This window comes from Rhinolophus sinicus, linkage group LG10 (assembly GCF_036562045.2).
Source record: "Rhinolophus sinicus isolate RSC01 linkage group LG10, ASM3656204v1, whole genome shotgun sequence".
NCBI classification, from domain to species: domain Eukaryota; kingdom Metazoa; phylum Chordata; class Mammalia; order Chiroptera; family Rhinolophidae; genus Rhinolophus; species Rhinolophus sinicus.
Window position 1 is genome coordinate 69,381,290 of NC_133759.1, and position 25,264 is coordinate 69,406,553.

General features: G+C 43.8%; 2 protein-coding genes across 14 annotated transcripts in view; one reads left to right on the top strand and one right to left on the bottom strand.

Annotated features, from left to right (window-relative positions):
• The window catches only part of RUFY1 (RUN and FYVE domain containing 1), a 44,214-nt gene extending 42,261 nt beyond the window's left edge, over positions 1–1,953 (top strand). Inside the window, exons 16-17 of one of the 2 annotated variants that reach the window (XR_002136272.2) lie at positions 346–423; positions 1,476–1,615. Coding sequence is in view for 1 of the 2 variants with exons in the window: in XM_019716956.2 (XP_019572515.2) it covers positions 346–423; positions 1,476–1,619 (222 nt within the window). In the remaining variant the exon portion in view is untranslated. Of the gene's footprint in view, positions 1–345; positions 424–1,475 lie in introns of both variants that reach the window. The other variant, XM_019716956.2, reaches the window with a different exon arrangement.
• Positions 1,954–4,140: 2,187 nt separating this feature from the next.
• HNRNPH1 (heterogeneous nuclear ribonucleoprotein H1) lies at positions 4,141–14,130 on the bottom strand. Of its 12 annotated transcripts, none has more exons than XM_074313329.1 (14): positions 13,847–14,130; positions 12,624–12,752; positions 11,117–11,272; positions 10,765–10,908; positions 9,128–9,266; positions 8,006–8,184; positions 7,856–7,927; positions 7,666–7,799; positions 7,385–7,520; positions 6,936–6,995; positions 6,754–6,843; positions 5,999–6,091; positions 5,488–5,537; positions 4,141–4,892 (listed from the first exon to the last, which is right to left on the bottom strand). In XM_074313329.1, the coding sequence occupies exons 2-13, from the start codon at positions 12,718–12,720 to the stop codon at positions 5,488–5,490; spliced, it is 1,350 nt and encodes a 449-aa protein (XP_074169430.1). In that variant the 5' UTR covers positions 12,721–12,752; positions 13,847–14,130; the 3' UTR covers positions 4,141–4,892. The 12 variants fall into 12 exon arrangements, with proteins under 12 accessions (XP_074169430.1, XP_074169432.1, XP_019572518.1 ...); XM_074313331.1 differs by lacking the exon at positions 13,847–14,130 and adding an exon at positions 13,227–13,366 and having other exon boundaries at positions 6,784–6,843; XM_019716959.2 differs by lacking the exon at positions 13,847–14,130 and adding an exon at positions 13,227–13,366.
• Between the last annotated feature and the right edge of the window lie 11,134 nt (positions 14,131–25,264).

Genomic DNA, 25,264 nt, shown 5'->3' on the forward strand with positions numbered 1-25,264 from the left:
GCAGACTGTCATAGTCCGGCCGACAGGGTGGGCCCTCCACCCTCCCGCCAGGGCAGGAGCCACTTGGAGGGTATCAGCCAGGGTTGGAGTTGCAAGCACCAGGTCCTGACTGTTTACAGAGGGGTGGGTGTCAGTCTAACAGGAAGCTGGGAGGCCAGAGCCAGGGTCAGGCCCAGTCTGCAGCACAGCATTCCAGCTGTGGTCAGGTGGAGGCAGTCCTGTGAGGCCACCATCAGCTGCAAAAAAGGTGGTCCCTCGAAAGGAAGCCGGGTGCTATTAGGAAGGGACAACGGATACTAGGCTACATGTCTATCGGGAGCCAAGGCATCACTGTGTTCTTTCCAGGGCCACACTTGGCTGAAAGATGACGAAGCAACGCGCTGTAAGCAGTGTGAGAAGGAGTTCTCCATTTCCCGGAGAAAGGTATGTGGCCGGCCTCCGCACTCGCCCAGGGCCAGCTCGGGACTCCCCTTCCTCTGGCTCTGGGGAAGGCCCTCTCTGGTCTGATGGCCCATTCAGACGGCTTCCCACCCTGCCCCCTTTTCTGGGGGCCCTGCTCAGTCAGTCACAGGCCCTGTCCCCCCTAGTCCTTTAAATGATTGGCAGATTTCTTTGGGAGTTGAGGCTGCTTGTGTGCAGAACTGGTCTAGGGGAACGTATCATTGAGAATTCTTTGTAAACAGGACCAAAATCCGCCTAACTTAGTCAAAAACAGGACCTATGGGGAACCTACGAGCAGCAGGTCTCAGGACAGGCATCCAAGTGGCACCAAATGCTCACACACCATTTGGGCAGCGCACTTGCTCCCCATAAATCTGCCTCTGCCTATGTCACCTGCCTTCAGATTCCAAGAACAGAACGTGCTGGACCCAGCCTTTGGTCCAGGATTGATAGGGCCGTGACCGACCAGGTGGGCAGGAACAGGGTAGGGTACAGACCCCAAGCAACATTGGGAGTCTACCAAAAGGGGTAAATGCCTGCCACACTGGCAGCACCACCCCACCCCACTACTTTGTGGATGCACGTTCTCACGGAAGAGGAAGCGAAACCTCTCCCAAATTTCAGTCAGAACTAGAAGCAGCCGTCCTGAGGCTGCCTTGTTCACAGGTCTGGCTGTGCCCACAGCTGGATGATGTGGACAGGATGGCAGAAGGGACATAGAGCCCAGAGCAGAGGCGCACAGGCGTGTGCCATGCACTGTGCCCAAGGTTTGTGGCAGTTGTTTACCAAGCAAGACTCCCCTTGGGAGGGGCCTGCGGAGCAGTGGTCACAGGATGACACGGGCTCTTTTCTTCAAGCCCAGTAACCTTCCTCCTGCAAGTGCCCACCCCACCAACACGCCGTGGATTTTACAGGAACATAAATGCAAACACCAAGGTTTAGAACCCTTTCCAAACTGGTACCTGCCTCTTGGGGAGGGTTGTGCAGCCCGGGGGAGATTGGTGTCTTGTGACTGCCGCTTTTCTGTCCCCTAGCACCACTGCCGAAACTGTGGCCACATCTTCTGCAACACGTGCTCCAGCAACGAGCTGGCCCTGCCCTCCTACCCCAAGCCCGTGCGTGTGTGCGACAGCTGCCACACCCTGCTCTTACAGGGCTGCTCCTCCACTGGCTCCTAGGGCCTGGGGACAGCTCGGGCTCTCCAGGCTCACGGGGAGCCAAGGAAAGGGTGATCCTCGAACACAGCAGGCCCAGGCTACAAGCGGTATGGAATGAACTCGAGATTGAAACTTCTCTTGGCTAGGCTGCGTCACTGGTTACGGGTCATGGTTTTACTATCATTTTCACTTTTCAAAGGCTTAACCTCCTTGGCAGCAGCTGCACTAGTGCAGTGAGTCATCAGCTCCTCGCCCACTGCCCAGTGTGCCTTCCCTGCTTCAGAGGCGAAAGATGTGCCATTCCATACCCTCATGAACATCTATCACTGACCCCGCAATAAAATCATATTTTTAACTCTGGTGCAGAAATGGAGTTTGTGTTGACTTCAGAGGTGGAGGGTACCTCAGAGCAACCCCCCACCCCCATTTCCAGGACAGAAAGCCCTTCAGTGGCTACATCTGAAGTGACAGCCAAGGAATCTGCTGGGTACTGGGGTACAGGCTATGTTCTGCCCAGGTGAGCCCAGGACAATTCCAGCCATTAAGTCTATTAACGGGCACAGAGGAAGTGACCTTAAGCCTGTCACCAAAGCCTGTCTGTCACCCACCCTTACTTACTGGGGAGTTGACACAGATGGTGGCAGATGAAGACGCCTCTGGGGAAGCTCCTGCGGGATCTGAATTTTAGCAGCTAGGATGGGAGTTACCTGTGGGTTGTGAAAACTGGCCCAACCTTCCTTTCTTCCAAGCTGTGGGTTTCAGGCTGGGAGAAGTTCCCCTCACTTAACCTGAGCTCTTCAGATCTCATCAGGGCCCATGTAGCCTGCTTCACTACCCAAACTGGTCTGGCGTCAGGGATCTGTCCCTTGTCTTCAGTGAACCCAGTTTGGACTCCAGCCTGCTGAGCCTTAGGCAGTCACTTCACTTCGGAGCCTTAGCTCATCTGCACATACAAAAGGAAGCAGGGCAGTACCTCCCTACTTCAGACTGACAGCTCAGGCAGTCTGCTCTCCCCTCCCCATCCCACCCCAAGCCCAAGCAACAAATAAATGTTCAACAAGCATTATTCACAAAGAACCCCTGTGCCAGTTGCCAGTACTAAGCTGAATGGAAGAGAACTTTTCTCCTGACATCAAACACGCACCTGAGCTTTGGAACCCTCTGCCCTGGCAGCCTCCCCCTGACCTGGGCAATGAGGGAGATGGTTTAAGGCAGTGCTTCTCGAGCTTCAGTGCACAGGTTCATTACCTGGGCAGAGGTTCCCGGCATTCTTCAGCTCCCGGGTGAAGATGCTGGTCCACGGTATACAAGGTTCCCAAGAACCAGAGTGGTTCTAGGTTCATTTTTGAAAAGTCAAATGGTTCTGAATTAGCTTATTTGCCTTCCTAGTTCTAGTCCCCTATTCCTCCACATTTTTCAACATGTTCTGTATGTGAAACAAGTTAACTGAAGGACTTGGGGGAGGGACCCTCCGTGTACCTTCTCAACACCACGTATCTCCCATCAGGACACGGAGTACCTCAGCCAAGATGGCAGGGGCAGTACCAGGTTTGGAGCGCAGCTCAGCACCAGTGCTCACTGCCGCCCGAGGATCATCACACCCTAAACCTGCAGGACACATTCCAAGCACAACAGCTGTGTGCAGTCCAACATGGAGCAGCACCTGCCAGCAGAGGGCATGCGGCAGGGAGAGGAGGGTCTGCAGGGCCTTCACTCCCATCTTTGTGCCATGCTGCCACCTAGACTATTAGAATCGAGCGCACCCACCACTCATCTCACCCAGATACGAGAAAACCTTCAGCACTCACAGCAAGGTGAACACACACCAGGCTTCCAACAGTACAAGCATGTTGTCTGCAGCTGAAATTCTAAGTTCTACAGAAGGGTGTCTAGAACCACACCTTTAGCTTGCTAATGCTGGAATATTTCCTAGCAAATGTCAAATCTGAGTTCCAGTCCACCAAAACCAATAGATCTCCATTACTGATTTAGTCATTTTTACTCTCAAATACATGGTCTTCCACCTCAGGAGCTTTATAAGAAATGAATTTTGCTTTCAAGTGGACTTATCTTTAGGAATGAGACAGAAATATATAGATTCAAACCTCTTTCAATTTGAAAGCCTTCTATGAGCTGGCTTCTAAGACACCTCATATAAGCCCAACTCAAAATGCCATGCGATAGGGCAGGGCAGCGCCTGGCCACCGGCCTTTGGCACTTCCCTCAGCCATGCCTGGAGCCCCCGTGCACATGCAGAGCATGCGGTGAGGTCACTTCCGCCTCTGCTTTGTGCAAATGATTAGCGAGTGGAAGGCAGTGCAGACCGGGGTCTGTGCAGCCAGGCCACACACAGCCCTTCCACAGGGCCCCAAAGCTATTTACCTTCGGGTGTATTGGAAGTCTGAAGACATCTACATAACAGCCTCAACTGCCGAGCCTCTCTGCCACAGCCAGAGACATGGACCACTGTCACCTAGGCCCCAGGCAGGAATAGAGCACCAAGAAACAGTCCACATGACACTGAAGCATAGACAAGACAAAGTGCAGTTTTTAAAAGGAGGATTTATTTGACAAGTTTCACTTAGCGCAATACACCTAAAAGGAAATCACAATACAATGAAAGATTTAAATCAAGGCCTCAGAATTTCATACAAACACCAAGACCAAAATCCTAAAGTATTGGTATTGCGTCTCAAATTTTCCCCATTAACTTAAAAAAAGCTTCAACTTACGTGCCTTAGAAGTTATTAAATGAAACTAGAATTAACAAACATGCCAAATGTTTCACTTTTAATAGTAGACACAGCTCCTATACTGAGTTTTACAAAAAAGCATGTCTTTCAACATGCACCCAAAGTGTTCAATGTAATGTGACGTAAGAGCAACATTTAACATAATTCAACTGCTTTAACCTAAATACACTTACTGCTTAAGTACATCCTACAATAGAACTAACTTGAGAAAAGCTAAAAATTGTTTAACAGTTATACTCAACTTAGTTGTTACATCCTAGATGAATGTTTGTGTTCAAAAATACTGAACCTTAAGTCTTTAAAACAATCCTGATTTCCACTTAGAGTAAGCATAAATCACAAGCTGGTATTGTAAAACTGTTAAACTTAAGTTTTGTTTCTTTCTTTAAAAAATGTTGCCTAGGAGTCAGTGATGGGGCTGGTTACATTCCCCACCCACCACTCATACTGGACACACTAGACATCCCTCCCATTCCATTCACGCCCATAGATGCACGGCTTCCGCTACTGTAGTAGCTGCTGCTCACTGCTCCTTGGCTGCCTGCAGAGAGATCAATTTGACAAGTCAGGAGAAGGATCACATTACCAAGCAAGTAAAATAAAGCATTCCAGGAAAAAGTGGAAAAAAGTATACGAGTACAAATGGCTGCTGTCCAAGTGGCGAGAAGCATGTTTGGGAAAGGGGACACCCGACTCCAAACAAGTCTCAACCCCTTTTCTCTGCAGTACCAACTTGCCAGACTCTTGTGCTACCATTTAAGCGAAGCTTCAGGATCCACGTGGAAAATTAAGTTTAAAGGAAAACTAGTGTTTTTCAAAAATTGCAAAATTACTTCATGTTGTTTTTACAACTAAACAAGGCATTTTAAAAAAAAAAATTTACCATAAGCATTCACAATGTGTCCATCGAATGGCATGTATGAATAGGAGCACAGGGGCAGTCTCTTGCTTTTCCTATTCACGGTGGGCAGGAAGTGAGACAACAAAGTGGGACTTAAAGGCAACTCACTGTGCCCAAAATGGCAGCCTCCATGGAGTTAAGTCAGAGCCATTGACTGCTATAGAAATAGTGTTATCACAACATATCAGTATTTGCTATTGGGAATTTAAATTATATTTTTTGAGAAAATATTTACCTATGCAATGTTTGATTGAAAATCACTGGAGTTTTCCTGTAAAACTTGGTCTGCAAAAGGATTTTGTAGGGTAAGACTATAATACCAAAATCACCATTCTTTAGACCAATTGAAAAAATAATTAATAAATAAAACCAACCCTAGGTTAACTGACTAGTAAATACGGTCCTGAACCCAACCACCATTTTACTATTTTAAATTCTCCCTCCATCTAAAATGGATTTAACGCTAACCGAGACAGAAAAAGTGAACTATTTTAATGTTTTAATAAATGGAGGCAGATGTTTTCTGGCCCAACATTATTCCAAGTTGCAACAATAACTATTTTTAACTTATATAACATTTCCCCCACCCAATGATTGGTTCTGAAAATTAAGCTACTAAAAAGTTATTTTAGGATCAAAAGCATACATTTAATAACCCCCAATTTTACCAAAAGGAGCCTGCATATTCCCCCAACTAAAGAAACCTGCCTAAAACTTATTCTAAGTATATTTAAAAATATGCTTACCATATCCACTCATGCTGCTCTGGCCGCCATAGCCGCCTCCGTAACCTCCACTCAGCTGCTGGCTAGCCGGGCCCCCATAACTGGACTGGTTTGCTGTTAAGTTAAGAGAACATTAGAACCTTGTTCCCTATGTAATGTGGTACCTGGTGGTACCGGGCTTGTAATTCTAAATCTATGATTTTCCAGTCTTGACCTTAATTACTATTACTCTTTGCCTATTTTCTATGACGAGACTACCTTTCTATCCATTACTTAAGCTAGTCAAACATTTATATAACTGGCCAACAGTATACACCTCAGCAGGACTAAATCCACATGATTCCATAGAGGCATTTTTGAGAATTCCTTATGAAACTGCTTAACTGGATTTAGTGGGGCTGTTCCCCATAACGATATAAGGCTATGTCAAAACACAGGTATCACTGAACACCTCATTATACCCAACTAATTATATCCACAAATTTCAGTTATTTTGATCCTGTGCTTTTCATTTAAGTATTAATTTTAGATATATACTTTACAGACAATTCTACTACTTTCTACAGTGCCCTCCCCCATAAGTTTTTACAACTATTTAGTTATCTATTCTAAGCAGTTTTATGTTACTCAAAGATGTAAGCCAGACACAAAATTCAAATCAAAACTTCCTTTGCTTAACTTAATTATACTAAACTCATTAAATATAAATTAACTTAACTTATATAATCGACTTATATAGATATGTTTTGGTTTTTAAAAAAACTAACGATATTTACACAAGCCCATGCCTCCCATCATTTGGCTACCATAAGCACCACCGCTTGCTCCTGCTGTAGAATTCAAGAAGAGTTCTACATATCTGTGTTCTGAAATGAGAGAAAAGGTATACAAGGTTAGCTTAAAAAAAGGACACTAAAGTGATATTTACACAAACCCATGCCTCCTAGCATTTGGCTACCGTAAGCACCACCGCTTGCTCCTGCTGTAGAATTCAAGAAGAGTTCTACATATCTGTGTTCTGAAATGAGAAAAAAAAGTTTGAAAATGTTTGTTGGTGAAAGAAACAAGCACTAAGTTCTTAAACAAGTAGATCTGTGCACTTCAAATACATTTTGGTTAAAAAAACTTCTCTCAGGTGATTTACTTGAATCATGCAGCTTCCAAAAACTAGCCTCTTGTTTTAAACATTCACCTAAATTGCTTTTTAATTAAGGGTATACTTTAAGTCAATATTCTTATCAAATCCCTTTCAGTCACACTAATTTAAAAAACCCAAACTTTATTTTTAACAAGAGCTAACCTATTATCAGCGAACAAACTTCTCATACTTCCTTACTAGTCCTCCTTCCTCTCATGTTACTCACACAACCACCTGTAGAGTCCCCAAGATACTTAAATCACACTTACGCATATTTGCTTTGTCTTTCGACATAGCTGCCACAGCATCTTCATGAGTTGCAAACTCAACATCTGCTTCACCAGTTACTCTGCCATCAGGACCAATTTCAATATGTACTCTCACAGGGTTGAGCGGTGAGAAAAACTAAATGCAAGGTGTTTCAGAGAATCAAATCAACTTTCTAATGTTACAAAAACAAAATTTTAACATGCTGTTTCACTTAAGCAAAATAACCAAGTTTGTACTACTTTACTGATACAGCCGGCTTATAAATTCATCTTACACTTACATTATAAATGTCATTCTCAGTAGCTCTGTAAGGTAATCCCCGCATGTGTACACAGTGTCCTGTTGTGCTCTGGAAAGTAGAGCCACCATCCCCATATCTGTGGTCAGACATTCCTGAAAAACAATAATTGAGGTCTAGATGGACAAGAGTGTCAGTGTCCTTCAGTTGAGAAATTCAATTCTTACCTTACCTCTTCCAAATCTATCTGACCCAAATCCATAGCCATCATTATAGCCATTATAATCATCATAGCCTCCATAACCTGAAAGACAAAAAGTACAATCAATCAAATGAAAACACACAGAGCACCACCTCCTGAGGCCTGCATGTTCTCACGTACCTCCACCATAAGCACCACGCCTCATCCTTTCAAAGCCAGCTCCCCTGCCAATGCTGTTATACCCTCTGCCAGCCCCAGGTCTGTCATAGGGACCTGGCCGCTGCATGGCCATAAGCTTTCGTGGTGGATCATAGTGAGTTCTAACTTCAGCTCGACTGCTCTTAAAGATTTCGATATACCTAAAGCATTGTTCACGAGGAAAGGGGATAGGGAGAGAAAACATTAGTTCACGTCATACAGGTATATAGTTACACAAGAAAACAATGTAGTCATAGCCATGAAACTGACTAATATTTACAGCCAGATTTCTTATATTTGCATTAGGCAATGACCAGAAATTCACTCAATTGTATAAGACAATTTCATGTAAACTTTATAGAAAACTCACTCCTCTAAGGCAAAGAGCCCAACCTTAGGGGTAGAGGAGTACTGTAAATTGTTTTAGGAGGGAAGAATTCCACTCAACTTTCAACATTTCATGTCTTAAATCTTTTGGCATTATGTATAGCAAGTGGGCTAAAAAGCCAGCCTCCACCAACAGTCCAGCCCACACTACACATTTCCTTTCGCCAATAAATACCCCAGCCTATGCTTTTAGTAGGAATCAGCATAGGTAAGCGCATGCTTCAATGAAAAATAGTCACAAGCAAAGAGAATAAAACCTTGTGTGACAATTTCTTGAAAGCTATGCTTATTAATACATATGCAGAATATTTATACAGCAAGAAAAAGTTTGTTGCATTTCAACTTTAAAAACAAGATCAGAAAGTATCACATTTTCTTATGGTAATATTAATTTACTAGGTGGGTGTTATTACAGCTAAAGCCAGGTTTGCATTACATCTTTTTAAAGCCATAGTCTCTCAACTCCATTGAGTGGGATTAATTAGGATTCTTACAAAATTGCAAAGTAGACCAAATTTTAACTGAGGACAATTTTAAAACCTAAAATTTCATCTGAATACATTATGGGACTTTGACATAGGAAAAGTTTGAAAATTGTGGCCAAACATCAACTGGGACTAGGAAATAGATTAACTTCTTCCTTCTAAGCAGAGAGAATATGGATTTAATTGTTTACCATAAGAAAAGTGACAAATCCAACCAACCATCCATCCCCACCTGTGCCCTATTCTTTCCTTGTGTTTCTTTAGAGCCTTTTCAGCTATTTCCTGTGAAGCAAACTGCACGAAGGCCTCCCCCGTACTCCTCCCCTGGAAGTCCACCGGCAATGTTATCCCATTTGGCACGATTTCCAACCCTTCAACCCAAGGACAAATAACCCCAGTAGGGGGGCAATATTAACATCACAAGCCCAGAAATGATTCTTCTTATAGCTTTAAATAAACCAGAATTTTAACTTTAGGCGAACGGTATGCTTTCAACAAGAACTTTTTAAATATGCATTGCAGTAATATGAAGTTCCATTATTACTAAGTATAACTCAATTCTTAACACACCCCATGGCACAGTATATAAAAAAACAGTTGCTGGACACAGGATGCATTAAGAATTCTACAATTATGAACACTTAATCTATTGCAACTTAATGTTGAGAATTACACAAGAATTTAATAAAGTTTCAAGCATTAAATACAACAGTTTTACTAAATTCAAGACACACCTTTTACCTCATTTTATAGTTCAATGTTTTAAGTTAGTGGAACTTCAAGTACAAAAAAATTTACACATTTAAACATTGCATATACAAATTGAAACATTGCTTAAGTTAATATTCACAAACATACAATCTAAACTTTCAACAAACAACTGATCTACACAGCACAATCATGCACTCTTATGCTCTAACAGTAGTATGATTCACTTCTGGAAATTCCGTCTATGAAAAATCCTTTCCGTGGATACTTTCCCAAGCTTACAAAAAGGGCTTAAAGCACTTTCCTAGAAGATATGAAATTATGTTCATATTTAACGTTGACAGATAGCATTCAATTCTCACCAATTTAGACAAAACAATCAAAACAGACTTGATTTCAAAAATTCTGGCAAAATATAGGACTCGATACATATTTATATATAAGTCAGGATTTTAACACATACTACACTAAACCATGAAAGGATTTCTTGTTAATTCCAGTTTATCACATCATGAATAATCAAGTAATAGTATAAGATATATAATCTAACATTCTGCTAAAAACATGCAATTTTATCAGCTCTTCAGCATAAAAACATTCAAATACTTTAGGCCCAGAACAACTGCAAAACACTTTCTGTATTTCAGCTTCTAAGACTATACATTCAACCTACTCTTAGGCTAAGTTTATAATTCCCTGGCTAAACCAGTTGCTTCCATAAGTTTTTCTGCATAAAAAGAATTAAACCATTAGACAATTCTGCTCCCATGACCCAATGTGTCTTACACAGACACCTGCCATAAATTACAACCACCTATCTCATATACTAATCTAACGTTAAGGGATCTTACCTTTAACTTGAAGTACTCTTGCTGAACAGCATTGTGAGGAAAAGTTAAGCTATTGAGGAGAATCCTCAAAGATCTACTCTGAACTACAATACTAAATACAAACGAAGTTAGAATTTTAGAAGTACTTAATTTCCACCTTTAAGATGGGCTTAAATTATTTGAAGGTCTCCAGGAAGAAGAAAACATTAATTCACCTGCATAGACTCACAACCTATTTAAATATCTAAGCTACTCAACCTTAAGGTCTATTAAATCACGTTGCCAGAAGCTAGCCAGAACTCACTGCTCAGCAACAAACACGACTACATACCTGAGAAGAACTGAACAATTTCTTCCTTGCTACATCCAAAGGGGAGTCCTCTAAGCCGTACAAAGCCATCATTGGCCGTGTCAGGACTATTTGGACCAGTATGCTTCAACACCCAATCCATTTCAACGTTGTTTGACTTGAATACTGTAAGAGGTGCTTAGAATTAGTCAATTTTGGAAAGTTAGAAAACAAAGTTCAGACTTCCTGGGTCTTTAGATAATCTAGGAAGAGCTGCCACAAACTCCCTTAGATACCATTTCCATGCGGTCAAATACCTAAAATTCAGAAGGGTAAGATAGATCTCTATGTGTTTAATGTTTATTTACTGTTACTAGGGCAACATAAATCAAACCTTCAACATATCTGTGTCCCATAGTTTCTCTGTCTTTTTTCAGGGCCAATTTGACTTCATCTTCTGATTCAAGTTCAACAAAAGCCTCGCCACTCGGTCTGCCTTCTCTGGTGTAGATGAAACGAATACCTTGGGCCCCATTTTGAATTTTGCAGTCTGGAAAGAAAACAACCGTTAATATACAGAATTTTAAACTTAAAACCACCTCTGGGTGATATAGATGAAATGCGTATTCAAGCCCGCACTACATGCATATCATATACTCCTAGATGATATGCCTAGAACGACCTAGAAAGCCTAGGTGAAAGCCTAGAATGACCAAGATATTACCAACTCCTAGGTCTCTTTGCAGTAATTAAGCAGTTATCTTCCCCAGATCAAACTTTACTCCCTAGATGATATATTCCCAATCCTTCGATAAAACCCAACATTCAAAGCAGTTTCTTGAAGTTATCTCCAAGTTCTCACTACATGAATGTTAATGTCTCCTTTAACATTTGTAACTTCTCAGCAAATTAAGTCTGGACCTTGTTATTTTAAGGCACTTTATAAATATACTTAAGTTTCAAGTTTCAGTCTGGGACCTTTGATCATTTTTACCTTGCTAGCAGTAACACTAGAATTTTCTCCTTCAAATCCAAATCACAGGACCAATACTCACCTGAACAGGCATCAAAGTTACCAAGCTAAAATGCTCCAAGTTGCACAGCTGAAGCCAAACCCAGTCTTGCCCACTGCAAGGTGGCTTCCAGTGTACTTGGTTCTTGTTTTACAGGTCGTTTTCCGTTACCAATGCTAAATTCAGACAGTAAGTCAATACTACAAGTGTCCTTCCAAAACCTGTAGATTTCTTCCAAATTGTTATCAGTCTAATCTTACACTAATAATGAGAACAAGGACATTTTGGTAGAAATTACTCAAGAAACCTACATACTGGGGGGAAAAAGCTGTATGAGCAAGTAAACTTCCCTGGGCTTCAATGTCCTCAACTGTTAAAGTGAGCCAGCTCAAAAACTAGATGAATAACAACTCTTCAATTACCAAATCCTGTTAGGAAAATTGTCTGAAATTAAGAAATGATAGTTTAACTTTCCAAATCAGAATGCCTCTTTTCAAGGACATAACCAAAATTGGAAAGACGTTCTACGTTAAGATTTTGCAAAGTACTGCTATTATTTGCCGAGCTACTGGACAGTATTTTTAAGATTGAAGGGGAAATCCCATGTATCTTTCAAGACGTCCACAAAGGGCTAGCTAGCGCTCCGGGGAAGGGAAAGCCAACAAAAAATCCGCCAGAGGCCGCACTCCTCCAAGAGGGCCCCTAGGGCGGGGCTTTCGCAATTTCCATTGCGTAACAGCAGCGCCAGGGTGCGAGCAGCCCAGCGGGAACCGCTGCCGCGCCCCCCCCCGGCCCGCCCCCCGCCAGGGGGCGCCCAGGCCCTCCCCGCCCGCCCGCCCGCCCATACCAAGCCCGGGCCGCGAACTCCCGCCTCCGCTTCAAACTCACCAGAAAAAAACCGCTGCACTTCGTCGGCCGAGCAAGACCAAGGCAAGCCCCGGACCTTCACCACGAATCCCTCTCCGCCTTCGGTGCCCAACATCATTGTCTCTTAGTTGGTCCTGGCGTCGAGACAGACTGCAAAGCGGGGATGGGGTTCAAACCTGGGAAATCTTAAAAATTAAACTGCCCGTGAGGCTCCCCACGGGCCCACGGCACCTCTGTAAGAGCAGAGCCCGCGGGCACGTCAACCCTGACGACTCCAACACCCAATACCCCCTTGGCCAATGGGCGGGCCGCCAAAGCCGCCGTGGGCACCAGTTACCGCAGACCCAAGCCACAGGGGGTCCGGCCTGGCGCCAGCGTGGAAGCAAGGAAATGGCGGCCGCGCTTCCGCTCCGCCTCCTCCGACATCTCACACAATAGAGACGGCGCGGCCTGCAGGCCCCAACGGCCCTGCCACCGCTCGGCAAGCCATTCCTGGCTCCTAGCGGCAGCCCGCTCCTTGCCAAGGCCCCCCAGGATCTATAGAGGTCTGGGAGCAAGCAATCCTTGCAAAAACAGCACCCTGAGGGGCTGATGGGCGGAAAACATCGAGCAACAAACACTCACCTGAATATACGGCTTCAGCGTGGCTGAGAAAAAATGGCCAGCGGGCGCCTGCGCATCCTAAATAAGGCCCTTTGAACAAGCTCTGCGCAAGCGCAGCCAGGTGCCCGCACCGCCCCCTTGCGTCACACAGAGCTCAGACGCATGCGTACTCTTATGAGCTGGCCCACTTCCAGCCAGCAAGTTATTATGCGCAAGTGTTTGGGGCTCAGTCTCTCCCTCCTGCGTAAACCCTCCGGGTTTTTTTGCGCCTGCGTCTTGTCGCGATTATTGAACACCTAGCCTCCGCGGCTTATAATTCAGTTTCATGCGCATGCGTCTTACTTCAAACCGTTCTCTCGCCTAACCCGCCAGAGTGGGGGAGGGGAATGGCGGCAGTTAGTTCCCTCTAGGGACAGTAGGTAGTCCCGGGCTCTGTGTTGGGCTGAGGTAGCCGTCTTCCTACCCCTATCCCTTGTCTACCTGCGCTCCTGGCTGACCCGAAGGGACAGGCGCTCCCGCCTTCTGTCTCCTCTTTCTCCCCAGAGCCTGCCCGTGATCACTTGGGCCTCTCCTGGGGTCTGCGCACTCCGCGCGTCCGAAACCAGACCCGCGGCGCCTGGAGCACGTACAAGCGAGTGTACCTGCAGCCGACGGGCCTGGGGCCCCGGCCCGCGCGGGGTCCCGGTGCCCGCGTCTCAGGCCGGCACCCCGCTTTTGCCCTAACGAACTCGCACCCTGCGACCCCTGTTGCCCCGCCCTAGGGTCGGCGGCCCTGAACGCCGCCGGCGCTCTCACGAGGTGTGGCGGGATGCCGCGTCCAGCCGCGCCGCGTGAGCGCGGGGTGAGCCGCCGGTGCGCGCCGGACTCTGCTTTCCGGAGCAGGTTCCCGCTTAATGCTTCCAAGGCTATAGGTACGGTTATGACTGTTTCCCAGGTGGAGGCCAGGCCCTGAGTTCGGCGAGACTCCAGTGTCTCCCGTGTGCGCATATGGCACGAGTTAGTGATGTTTGTGATTTCCAGCAGCACTGCGGGAAACGGACGATGCCCGTAGCCTCCGAGACCTCCCCTTGTCTGATCCTGGCCACCCGCCCCACCCCAGGCTTGATGAACACAGACAATAAATTAATAATAAGGCAGTGTTGGACAGTGCCACAAGGGTACCACGGTTAGGGAAGGGAAGATGCTGGCCAAGGCTGTTCTCACCCATGCCATGGTCTGGAGGCCGAATCCAGTTTTGACAGGTTTGAGAAAACTGTAGAGAGGACCTCAATGCAATAAAAGGGGAGGGTGATCCAGGATAGGATCCCAGAGGTTGGCAGGGCCTAATCTTCAAAGGTCATTTAGGGGTGTTAACTAGGAAGGGGTGTTAACTCCAAGCATTGGCAGGTTTTCAGCGGAGTAATAGGAGCTGTTTGTAAGAAACACTGTGGTGGATGCAAATGGAACAAACAGATGAATGATGCCTGCCCTCAACTGCAAACGGAGCTAGAGGAATGGGAGGCATTTTGGCTGAAGTCACCAAAATTTGGTACTCCCAAGTGTTCCAGACAGGAGGTCTATCTCTGGGTGATTCAAAAGCAAGGAGAACACGTTTTGTTCTTGGATATTCTACAGGACATCACAAAGACACCTCCTAGGGATGTCTTAATAGGTCATAGCATTTGAGGGCTGTGGTCCTACTACCGACCTACGAACACTGGTTTCTGATTAGGTGAGGGGAAAACCCTGATCACCTCGGTAGTGCATTTAAAAAAAGAAATGTTTCTAACTTTTTAATAACATGGCCACACTTCTGAAATGTTTTTTTCCCTATAGTTTTCTGGGATTTTCTTCCAGAATAATAGTAAATGCATAATCATCATAGAAAAATTAGATCATTTCCTCAGGATAGATTTCTAGAAGTAAAAATATTCAATGAAAGGATCTGAGTGTTTTAAAGGATACTAATGATAAAATGGTATAGTATTTAGCAATCTTCTCTGGTATGTGAGTGTTCCATGTCCCCTTGTTTTGTTGGCACCGAAAATTTCCTTTCCTCTAAACTTGCTAATTGCATACTGAGAAAAAAACATGTCTCTAGTTTGTATCTGTTTGATTCCCAGTGAGGTGGAATAAATGTTACACGTTTATAGCCAATTCCCTTATATAAATTGTCAGTTTGACTTCTTCCTCCAGTTATCTTTTGATCTTTACTAAGGCTATTCATCTATGGCCATAGTTGTTGCAAACATTTTTCTGTTCACTTATCTTAATTATTGTCTTTTTTTTTTAATGTTTAGACATACTGAAGTTTTTTATTTTGATGAAGTCAAAGTCGTGGACACTTTCCTTTGAGTTTATTGGTCTTTAGAAAGCCCTTCCCCATCCAGAGATGACGTACATATTTATTCATTTATTTTTTTCATCAATTCTAAAACACATTTTTTTATAGTTTAACCTCTCTAAAATAGAGATGTATCCTTTTTTAAAAAAAGATTTTATTGAGGAAGAGGAACAGGACTTTATTGGGGAACAGTGTGTATTTCCAGGACTTTTTTTTTCTTCCCCAAGTTAAGTTGTTGTCCTTTCAATCTTAGTTGTGGAGCGCGCAGCTCAGCTCCAGGTCCAGTTGCCCTTGCTAGTTGCAGGGGGCGCAGACCACCATCCCTTGCGGGAGTCGAACCAGCAACCTTGTGGTTGAGAGCCTACTGGCCCATGTGGGAATAGAACCGGCAGCCTTCGGAGTTAGGAGCTCAGAGCTCCAATGGTGTGGGCCACCGGGCCGGCCCTAGAGATATATCTTAAAGATCAATGGCATGTCATAGTTTAATTGGCAGCATTCTTAGTAGTATGTAAAATAATGGTGTGTCTTAAAATTGATGACATCTTAGACTTGATGGAAACTGGTATATCCGATATTTTTCTGTAACTTTTATGATGACATACTGAAGCCATTAAAATTATGTTTTATAGATTTATAATACTGTGAAGAAATGTTTGTGATATAATGGAATGTGGGGAAACAGCAGAATACAAAATTAACAAGTAGTATGTCAACCATGTAAAATTATGTTAATGTTATATTAAAACACTATGGCACCAGCACAGAAAGAGAGTACTTAATGGGAACAAAATCTAGAAATAAGTCCAAAGTGTATCTGAGAATTGAGCATTCAATAAGGTGACATTTCATATCAGAATGGAAAGAATGTTCAATGTATGGTGTTAAAATCAATGACTAGCAATTTGGGAAAATGATAGCATTAGAGGTCTGTCTCACAGCATACATCAAAATAAACTCTAAATAGATTAGAAAGATTTCATTAGCGTTTAAAAGTGCTAAAGCTAAAGGTATTAAAATATGTGTATGTATTTATAAATGTTTGAGGTGAGGAAGACATTTCTAAGCATGAAATCAAAGACATAACCACAAAAGGAAAGACTGGTACATTTGACTACATAAAAATAATTTTTTAAATTCTGTATTGCAAATATATGGTGATGGAAGGAGAACTGACTGGGTGGTGAACACACAATGGGATTTATAGATGATGTAATACAGAATTGTACACCTGAGGCCGGCCCAGTGGCTCAGGCGGTTAGAGCTCCATGCTCCTAACTCCGAAGGCTGCCGGTTCGATTCCCACATGGGCCAGTGGGCTCTCAACCACAAGGTTGTCGGTTCAACTCCTCGAGTCCCGCAAGGGATGGTGGGCTCCGCCCCCTGCAACTAAGGTTGAACACAGCACCTTGAGCTGCACCCAGATGGCTCAGTTGGTTGGAGCGTGGGCTCTCAACCACAAGGTTGCCAGTTCAATTCCTCGACTCCCACAAGGGATGGTGGGCTGTGCCCCCTGCAACTAGAAATGGCAACTGGACCTGGAGCTGAGCTGTGCCCTCCACAACTAAGACTGAAAGAACAACAACTTGAAGCTGAACAGCACCTTCCACAACTGAGATTGAAAGGACAACAACTTGACTTGGAAAAAAGGCCTGGAAGTGCACACTGTTCCCCAATAAAGTCCTGTTCCCATTCACCAATAAAATCTTTAAAAAAAAAAAGAATTGTACACCTGAAATCTATGTAATTTTACTAACAATTGTCACCCCAATAAATTAAAAAAAAATAATAATAATTCTGTATTAAATAAAGTGGGAGAATTGAAAGACAAACAAACAGAAAAAAATTGCAACACATATAAAACACAAAAGGGGTGTGTGTGGTGTGTGATATATATATAGACATAAGAAATGCTTACTCTGTCCCAGTGTATTACATACAGTATCTCATCTAATCCCCAAAACAACCCAATAGCACTTAGGTACTATAATTATCCCCATTTTACAAATAGGCACACTGTAGCTTAAAGAGAAATTTGCTCTGGTACACAGCTGATAAACAGTGGAACAGGGATTGATTCACTAGTCTGCTAGGACCTCCAGACCACCCTTCACCGTACAGCCTCTGAGGAATAGGAATTGCAAAAGAAGAAATGCAAATGATCAATATACATAAAAAGCATGTCTTGGTGGTAAAAAAGCCAAGTTAACGCAACACCTTTAGCCATTCATTTTCAAATTAATGACCATTTAAAAAAGTCATTACTAGAGATGGAAAGGATGCAGGGAGAGGCCATGCATGCACATTGAGGCCAGAATGTAAATTGATAACACTCTCTGGAGGGCTACTTGCAATATATATTCAAAGTCTTAAAGATACACATCCCTTTTGACCCATACATTCCACTTCCACTTTACATAGATTTAAACTGCAAAAATGTTTACCAACGCATGAAATAGGCACATTTTAGAAAACAAATGTCCAATGCTTTGAATAATTCTCACTTGGGGCAATATCACCCCCAGGGAGCAAAAATTGGTTCTTGAGTGGGGGAGAGGGTGTGAATACATCTTAGCTATTACAATGGTTTGTGGCTCTTCAAAGGGCACAGAACATAAAAAGATATACCATATATCTATGCTATTAAATTTTCATGTGGGAGAGAATTAGGGAAAATTTATCTAAAAAGGCTCTTTTTTCGATGGCGATCATGAAAAAAATTGAGAAAAACTGATCTCTATAACGGAATGCTCTGCAGTTATTAGAAATGGTGACAGTATATTTTTGACTGAAAGATGTTTACAATATTCCTTAAGTGCAAAAAAATCAATTATGAAACAATAACATAGTACAGCTCAGTTTTCGGAACTAGGTATAATTATGCATATGCATAGAATATATACAGAGGGTGCCAAAAAAATATATACACATTTTAAGAAAGAAAAAAAAACCGGTATTAAAATTACGCTGATGGTAACCACTTTGAACACCTCTTGTAATTGCAGAAGTCAAACGTGACTTGTATTCATCTTTTGTTATCCATATATATTGAGTATTACAATTTTAACTCAGTTTTTTTCTTTCTTAAAATGTGTGTACATTTTTTTGGCACCCTCTATGTGTATCTGGAAAAAATATAATCCAAAATGTTTATGTGGGTGGCTTAATCTATCTTTAAGTGGTGGGAGCATGGGTGATCTTTTTTCCTTCTATTCTAAGTATTTTCAATTGTTTTAATGCTAAACACTTATTACTTGTAAATAGCAAAACTTAACAATTCTCTGAGTGATAAGGATAAAGAACGTCACCATGTGTTTCCTCGCATCTTCCCAGCAGCATATTTTGAAGCTGGAGGCAGCAATGATAGACACGGTTGACCAGTGGTTAGAGTCCGGGATGGGGTCCTAAGCACCCCCAACCCCCACCCCCACTGCTCAGTCCCCAGCGACGTGGCCCGTGTCCTTCCAGCTGTGTGATTACGGTCTTCCTAATTAAGAAAGCTCTTCCCACGCCCCCTTAGGGCTCCTTAACCCTTTAAACCACTCAATGTGAATTCAGATACTTTGAGCCTTGGAAACAAAGGGACCACTGGCAGAGCGTTCTGGCCGAGTGGCTGGCGCTCGCAAAGGGACCACTGGCAGAGCGTGCAGGCCGAGGGGTGGGGCCTGCGGCTGGTAGCGACTTGGAAAGGGATCCTAACACGTCCTTTTCGATCCGCTCCGCCCAAGTCCTTCAGGCAGAGTGTGACAACCATTGGTTTTGAAGTCAGGTACTGGTCCTGGCTTCCCCAGGATTCAGCCGGGTCACTCATTGTGGTTGAATTTTTCAGCCATGCGTTCAATATATGTTGGTGGTTAATATCATTTAAAAAAACTTTTATTATGGTAAATATACATAACATGAAAGTTACCATTTTAACCATTTTTAAGTAAACAAATCCAGTGGTGTTAAGTACATTGACAATGTTGCAGATATCACCACTATCTTTCTCCAGAACTTTTCAATCTCCAAGCGAAAATCTCAACCCATTAAATATTAACTCCTCAGTCCCCCTCCCCTAGCACCTGGTAACTTCTATCTGTCTCTAGGAACTAGCCTGTTCTAGGTACCTGATATAAATGGGATTGTACAATATTTTAAATTTTGTGTATGATTTATTTAACACAATGTTTTCAAGGTCTATCCGTGTTGTAGCACATGTCAGAATTTCATTTTTAAAGCTGAATAATATTGTGTGGTTTGTATATGAGTATACCCCATGTGGGGACAGAGCCCCAGAAAGTAGTTTACAGGCTCTCGGCCTCACGTGAGGGGGTGCTGGCTCGGGTGGTGAATGGCCGTGGGCTGTGGCTGATTGGCCGTCGGCTGTGGCCGGTTAGCCAATTGGCCGCTGGTATAACTGCTGCTACGGAGGGCCGAGGAGAGCGGAAGAGGAGAGCCGAGAGAGAGGAACAGAGTCGAGAGAGTGGAGGAGAGTCGTCGGTCGGTCGGTTGGCAGAAAGGCGGACGGCAGGTCACGCGTCCGGTGAACCCAGCCTCCAGTGAGACCGTGGTGGTATGACTCCCCTACCTATGGCTCCGTGGGTGTTCCTTTTCGGCCTCACCATATCCTGCGTTCTTGTGTGGGGAGCGGGAGCAGAGACCCCGCAGGCCGCCCCGCCTGAAAGATGGCACGGCGAGAAGGCCTCCGCGCACGACAAATGGCGCAGCGAGCAGGGTCTCCCGCACGACACCCCATTTTGTTTATCCGTCTTTGATGGACATTTGGGTTGGTTCCACCTCTCAGCTATTGTGAATAATGCTGATATGAACTTTGGTGTACAAGTGTCTGTTTGACTCCCTGCTTTCCATTCTTTAGAGTAAATACCTGGGAGTGGAATTGCTGGTTCATATGGTAATTTTATGTTTAACTTTTGAAGAACCACCAAACTGTTTTCCACAGAGGCTGAACCATTTTACATTCCCATCAGCAAGGCATGAAGCTTCCAATTTCTTCACCTCCTTGCCGATACTTGTTAGTTTTGGTTTTGTTCTTTTTCATAGTGGCCACTTTAATGAGTGTGAAATGGTACCTCACTGTGGTTTTGACTTCCATTGCCCTAATGATTAGTGATGGTGACCACTTTTTCATGTGCTTATGGGCCATTTGTATATATTCTTTGGAGAAATGTCCGGTCGAGTCCTTTGTCCATTTTTGAATTGGGTTGTATGTTGTTTTTTTGTTGTTGAGTTACAGGAGTTCTCTTTATAGTCTGGATACTAATCTCTTTTCAGATATGTGATTTGCAAATGTTTTTTTCTCATCCTGTGGGTTGTTCTTTACATTTTTGAGTCTTTGTAATTTCATTCTCCTTTTCGAAGCTTCCTTGACCCACTGCTTACTAGCTTCCCACATATGCATTCATTTCATATGTTCACTCACCCAACAAATGTTCCAGTGCATTCTGTGTGCCATGCTCTGGACTGAGCACTGGAGGCACGATCAATTGCTGCCCTGAAGGAGCTTGCAATCTAGTGGGGGAGGTGAACAAAAAACGAAAAATTAAACAATTCATTCCACGACTACAGATTTTGGCAGGATAGCAACAGACCCTAATTTGATTTGGGAGTTGGAGAAAGTGTCTGAAAAGGTGGTGTTTAGACTGAGATTTGACAGGTAATAGGGCCTGGTTAGGGCAGAGGGAACTCGACTTTGAGGCTGGAGGGTGGAGGGCAGGAATGGAGCCCGGAGGCTGGAAGGGTGGGAGAGGTTAGTTCTACTTACAGTGGGAAACCACTGAAGGCTCAGGCAGCACAGTGACATGATCCAATTTACACCTTTCGCAGATTATTCTCTCTGCTGTACTGCTGAGAACAGTTTGATAAGGGGACCTCCTTCCTCCACACGTTGCACCCCACATTCACCACATCCTGCCTGATACCCACAGGCACCTCTCTGGCCCAAGCCCCATCATCCCTGTGTCACCTGATGAGCACGATGCATCTCGCTGGCTATACTCCTGTCCCTTGCCTGCTCACTCTCACCACCGTCAGAATGATTTTTTTTCCCTGCTAACAGCTTTACTGAGATATAATTCACACACCACACAATTCTTTTTAAGATATTCACATAGTTGTGCAACCATCACCACATTCTAAGTTTAGAACATTTTCATCACCCCAAAAAGAACCCCCTCATCCATTATCACTTCAGAATGATCTTTCAAAACTGCCAATTAGAGCATGTAATTACCCTGCTTTAAATGCTCCAGTGCCTCTTACTGCACTTTAAATTAAGTCATTTCTTTGCCATAAACTACAGGGTTCTGCATGGTGTGACTCCTTCAAACTGTGCCGTCTTCTTCTCCTTACATCTCCACCCTCTTATCTACGCTCTAGCCACACTGACCTCCTTTCTGCTATTTTCCACCCACTGGCCTTTGCAAATGGGGTTTCCTCTGCCTGGAGCACTTTCCCCCAAGTGCTGATTCACTAGCTCCTTCTTCAGGTCTCTGTCTATCAGATTCCTCTATTCATTTCCTTCCTAGTGTTTCTACACTCTGTAATTGTCTTGTTTATTTATGAGCTTACTCTTATTTTTTAGTTACAGTTGACATAGAATATTATATTCATTTCAGGTGTACAACATAGTGGTTAGACATTTATATAATTTACAAAGCGATCTCCCTGATCAGGCTAGTCCCCACCCGGCACCATACAGACCATAGTTATTACAATATTATTGGCTATATTCCCTATGGTGTGTGATGCCTGATGTTAGAATCCCTGAGGGCCTCTTTTCAAAGGTGAGCCCCTTTACTCATCCCTAAGGTTTTCAATATCGTTTATCCAGGAATATCCAGATTTATATACCCAGCCTAGATTACTCTTTTTAGCTGTAAACTCATAAAACTCCAGCTGCTTATATGACATCTCCACTTGGATATCTTGGGGGCATCTCAAATTTAATGTGTTCAAAATGGATCCCCGTGACTGTTTTTATTTTTTTTTATTTTTATTTATTTGTTTTTAAACTTTCATTTATTTTAAGTGTGTTTTTCCAGGACCCATCAGCTGCAAGTCAAGTAGTTGTTTCAATCTAGTTGTGGAGGGTACAGCTCACACCGGCCCATGCGGGGATCAAACTGGCAACCCTGGTGTTACAAGCATCATACTCTAACCAACTGAGCGAACCGGCCACCACCACCCCCATGACTGTTTTTACAACAGACAATTTGTATTTCTGAATCCCTTCTTCTTCTTCACCCATCCGCTCTATGGGCTTATTCTTCATTGCCTGTGCCCCACACAAGACGTCAGTTATATTGCTAGTACCAGACAGAGTGCCGGGCATGTAGTTGGCATCAACAAGAAGTACTGGATGAGAGGAGGACTAACAAAAGGAGGGAGAGGACATGTGAAGGTCAGCACTTGGAGTGAATGAAGGACCATTTGCTAAGATGGGGAGAGCTGGAGGCAGGTAGGAAGGAGAGGACATGCCAGGAGATCCATTTTGAACACATTAAATTTGAGATGCCCCCAAGATATCCAAGTGGAGATGTCATATAAGCAGCTGGAGTTTTACGAGTTTACAGCTAAAAAGAGTAATCTAGGCTGGGTATATAAATCTGGATGTTCCTGGATAGACGATATTGAAAACCTTAGGGATGAGTAAAGGGGCTCACCTTTGAAAAGAGGCCCTCAGGGATTCTAACATCAGGCATCACACATGTTATAGATTGGGAGGTTGTGTCAATGAAAGAATGAATGAACGAATAGGAGAAAACAGCAAAGGAGGCTGAACAGGGGTAGCCAGAGACACAGTAAAGCCTGGAAAGCGTTAGGGTGACATAGGAAACAAAAGGACAGGGTTTCAGGTGAAAGTCTGGTCAGCAGCAGCAAATTCTGGCGAGAGGACTCAGAAAATCAAGAGGAGTTGCGGCCCTGGAATTTGGCAAGGTGGAGGTCTGGGTGCCTTTAGCAAGAGCAGAAGGGGCGATGGCAGACTGGAGAGCAGAGGAGATTGAGGGGAGACAAATGCAACATCCATCGACACACCCTTCTCAGAACGTGATATAACAAATTCGTGTCGGTTTAAGCCACTAAGTTTGTGCTAATTTGTTATAGCAGCAACAGGAAATGAATACGGATTTACTCTAAGAAATAAAGAGGATGGTTCATTTTCTCACAAATTAAGAAGAAAAATCACATGATTATATCCATGGATACTCAAAAGGCACTCGATAGAATTCTCTGTCTATTCCTAATGAAATCATAACCAAAACAGGAATAGAAGGAAAATACTTAAATATGATAAACATTATTTACTAAAACCAAAAGTATAATGGAAATACCGAAGTTGTATCCACTAAAACGAGGATCAAGACATGGGTCCCCACTTCTGTTTAAGATCTTATTGGACCAGGCGGCCGGATGGCTCAGTTGGTTAGAGCGCAAGCTCTCAACAACAAGGTTGCCGGTTCAATTCCCGCATGGGATGCTGGGCTGCGTCCCTCAACTAAAGATTGAAAACAGCGACTGGACTTGAAGCTGAGCTGCGCCCTCCACAACTAGATTGAAAGACAATGACTTGGAGCTGATGGGCCCTGGAGAAACACACTGTTCCCCAATAATAATAATTTTTAAAAAATGAAAGAAAAAAAATTTTTAGAAAAGATCCTATTGGATCATCTAGTAGACAGTGCAGTTAGAATAGATTTAAGTGATACAATGGGAAGAACAAAAGTTTGAGTAGACGAATGGTGATGGAGTGGGGTTGGCCAAGAAATAGACAATCAGAATTCAGAAATAGCTGCAGATGTATATAGGGAATTAATTAATATTATATATGGCTCAGATGGCATTTCTGTTGAGTGGAAAAGAGATGATTTATTTGATGGATGGTGCTGGCATGATTGGCTATGTTTATAGGGAAAAAAACTAAAACTGGACTCTAACCCAGTGGTTCTCGATTAGGGGGGATTTGTCTTCAGAAGACAGTTGGAAATGTCTGGTGACATTTTAGTTGTCACAACTGGAGGGTGCTATTGCCATCTAGTGGGTAGCGGCCAGAGATGTTGCTACAGTACAGTACACCCTACAGTACACAGGCCAGTCAGTTCCCACAACAAAAACTTACCTGGCTCCAAATGTCAGTAGTGCTGTGGTGGAGAAACCCTGCTCTAACATAACACAAAAACTGAAATAGGGCCGGCCGAGTGGCTCAGGCGATTGGGGCTCCATGCTCCTGCCTCTGAAGGCTGCTGGTTCGATTCCCACATGGGCCAGTGGGCTCTCAACCACAAGGTTGCCAGTTCAACTCCTCGAGTCCCGCAAGGGATGGTGGGCTCTGACCCTTGCAACTAAGATTGAACATGGCACCTTGAGCTGAGCTGCCTCCTGGATGGCTCAGTTGGTTGGAGCGCATCCTCTCAACCACAAGGTTGCAAGTTCGAGTCCTCGATTCCTGCAAGGGATGGTGGGCTGCGCCCCCTGCAACTAGCAACAGCAACTGGACCTGGAGCTGAGTTGAGAACTAAGACTGAAAGGACAACAACTTGAAGCCGAATGGCACGCTCCACAACTAAGATTGAAAGGACAACAACTTGACTTGGAAAAAAGTCCTAGAAGTACACACTGTTCCCCAATAAAGTCCTGTTCCCTTTCCCCAATAAAATCTTAAAAAAAAAAAAAAAAATCTGAAATGCCGGGTGGGCCCAGTGGCACAGGTGGTTGGAGCACCCAGTACCTAAAGCCAAGG

Bases quoted from the DNA above. Each gene is read 5' to 3' on its own strand.
- HNRNPH1 (XM_019716957.2), bottom strand. From the start codon at position 12,720: ATGATGTTGGGCACCGAAGGCGGAGAGGGATTCGTGGTGAAGGTCCGG. The intron at 6,996-7,384 runs GTAAGTGTGATT...TTCTCATTTCAG, and splicing joins GAAAGACAAAGCAAATATGC to AACACAGATATGTAGAACTC. The intron at 6,092-6,753 runs GTAAATATCGTT...TTAACTTAACAG, and splicing joins GATGGGAGGCATGGGCTTGT to CAAACCAGTCCAGTTATGGG.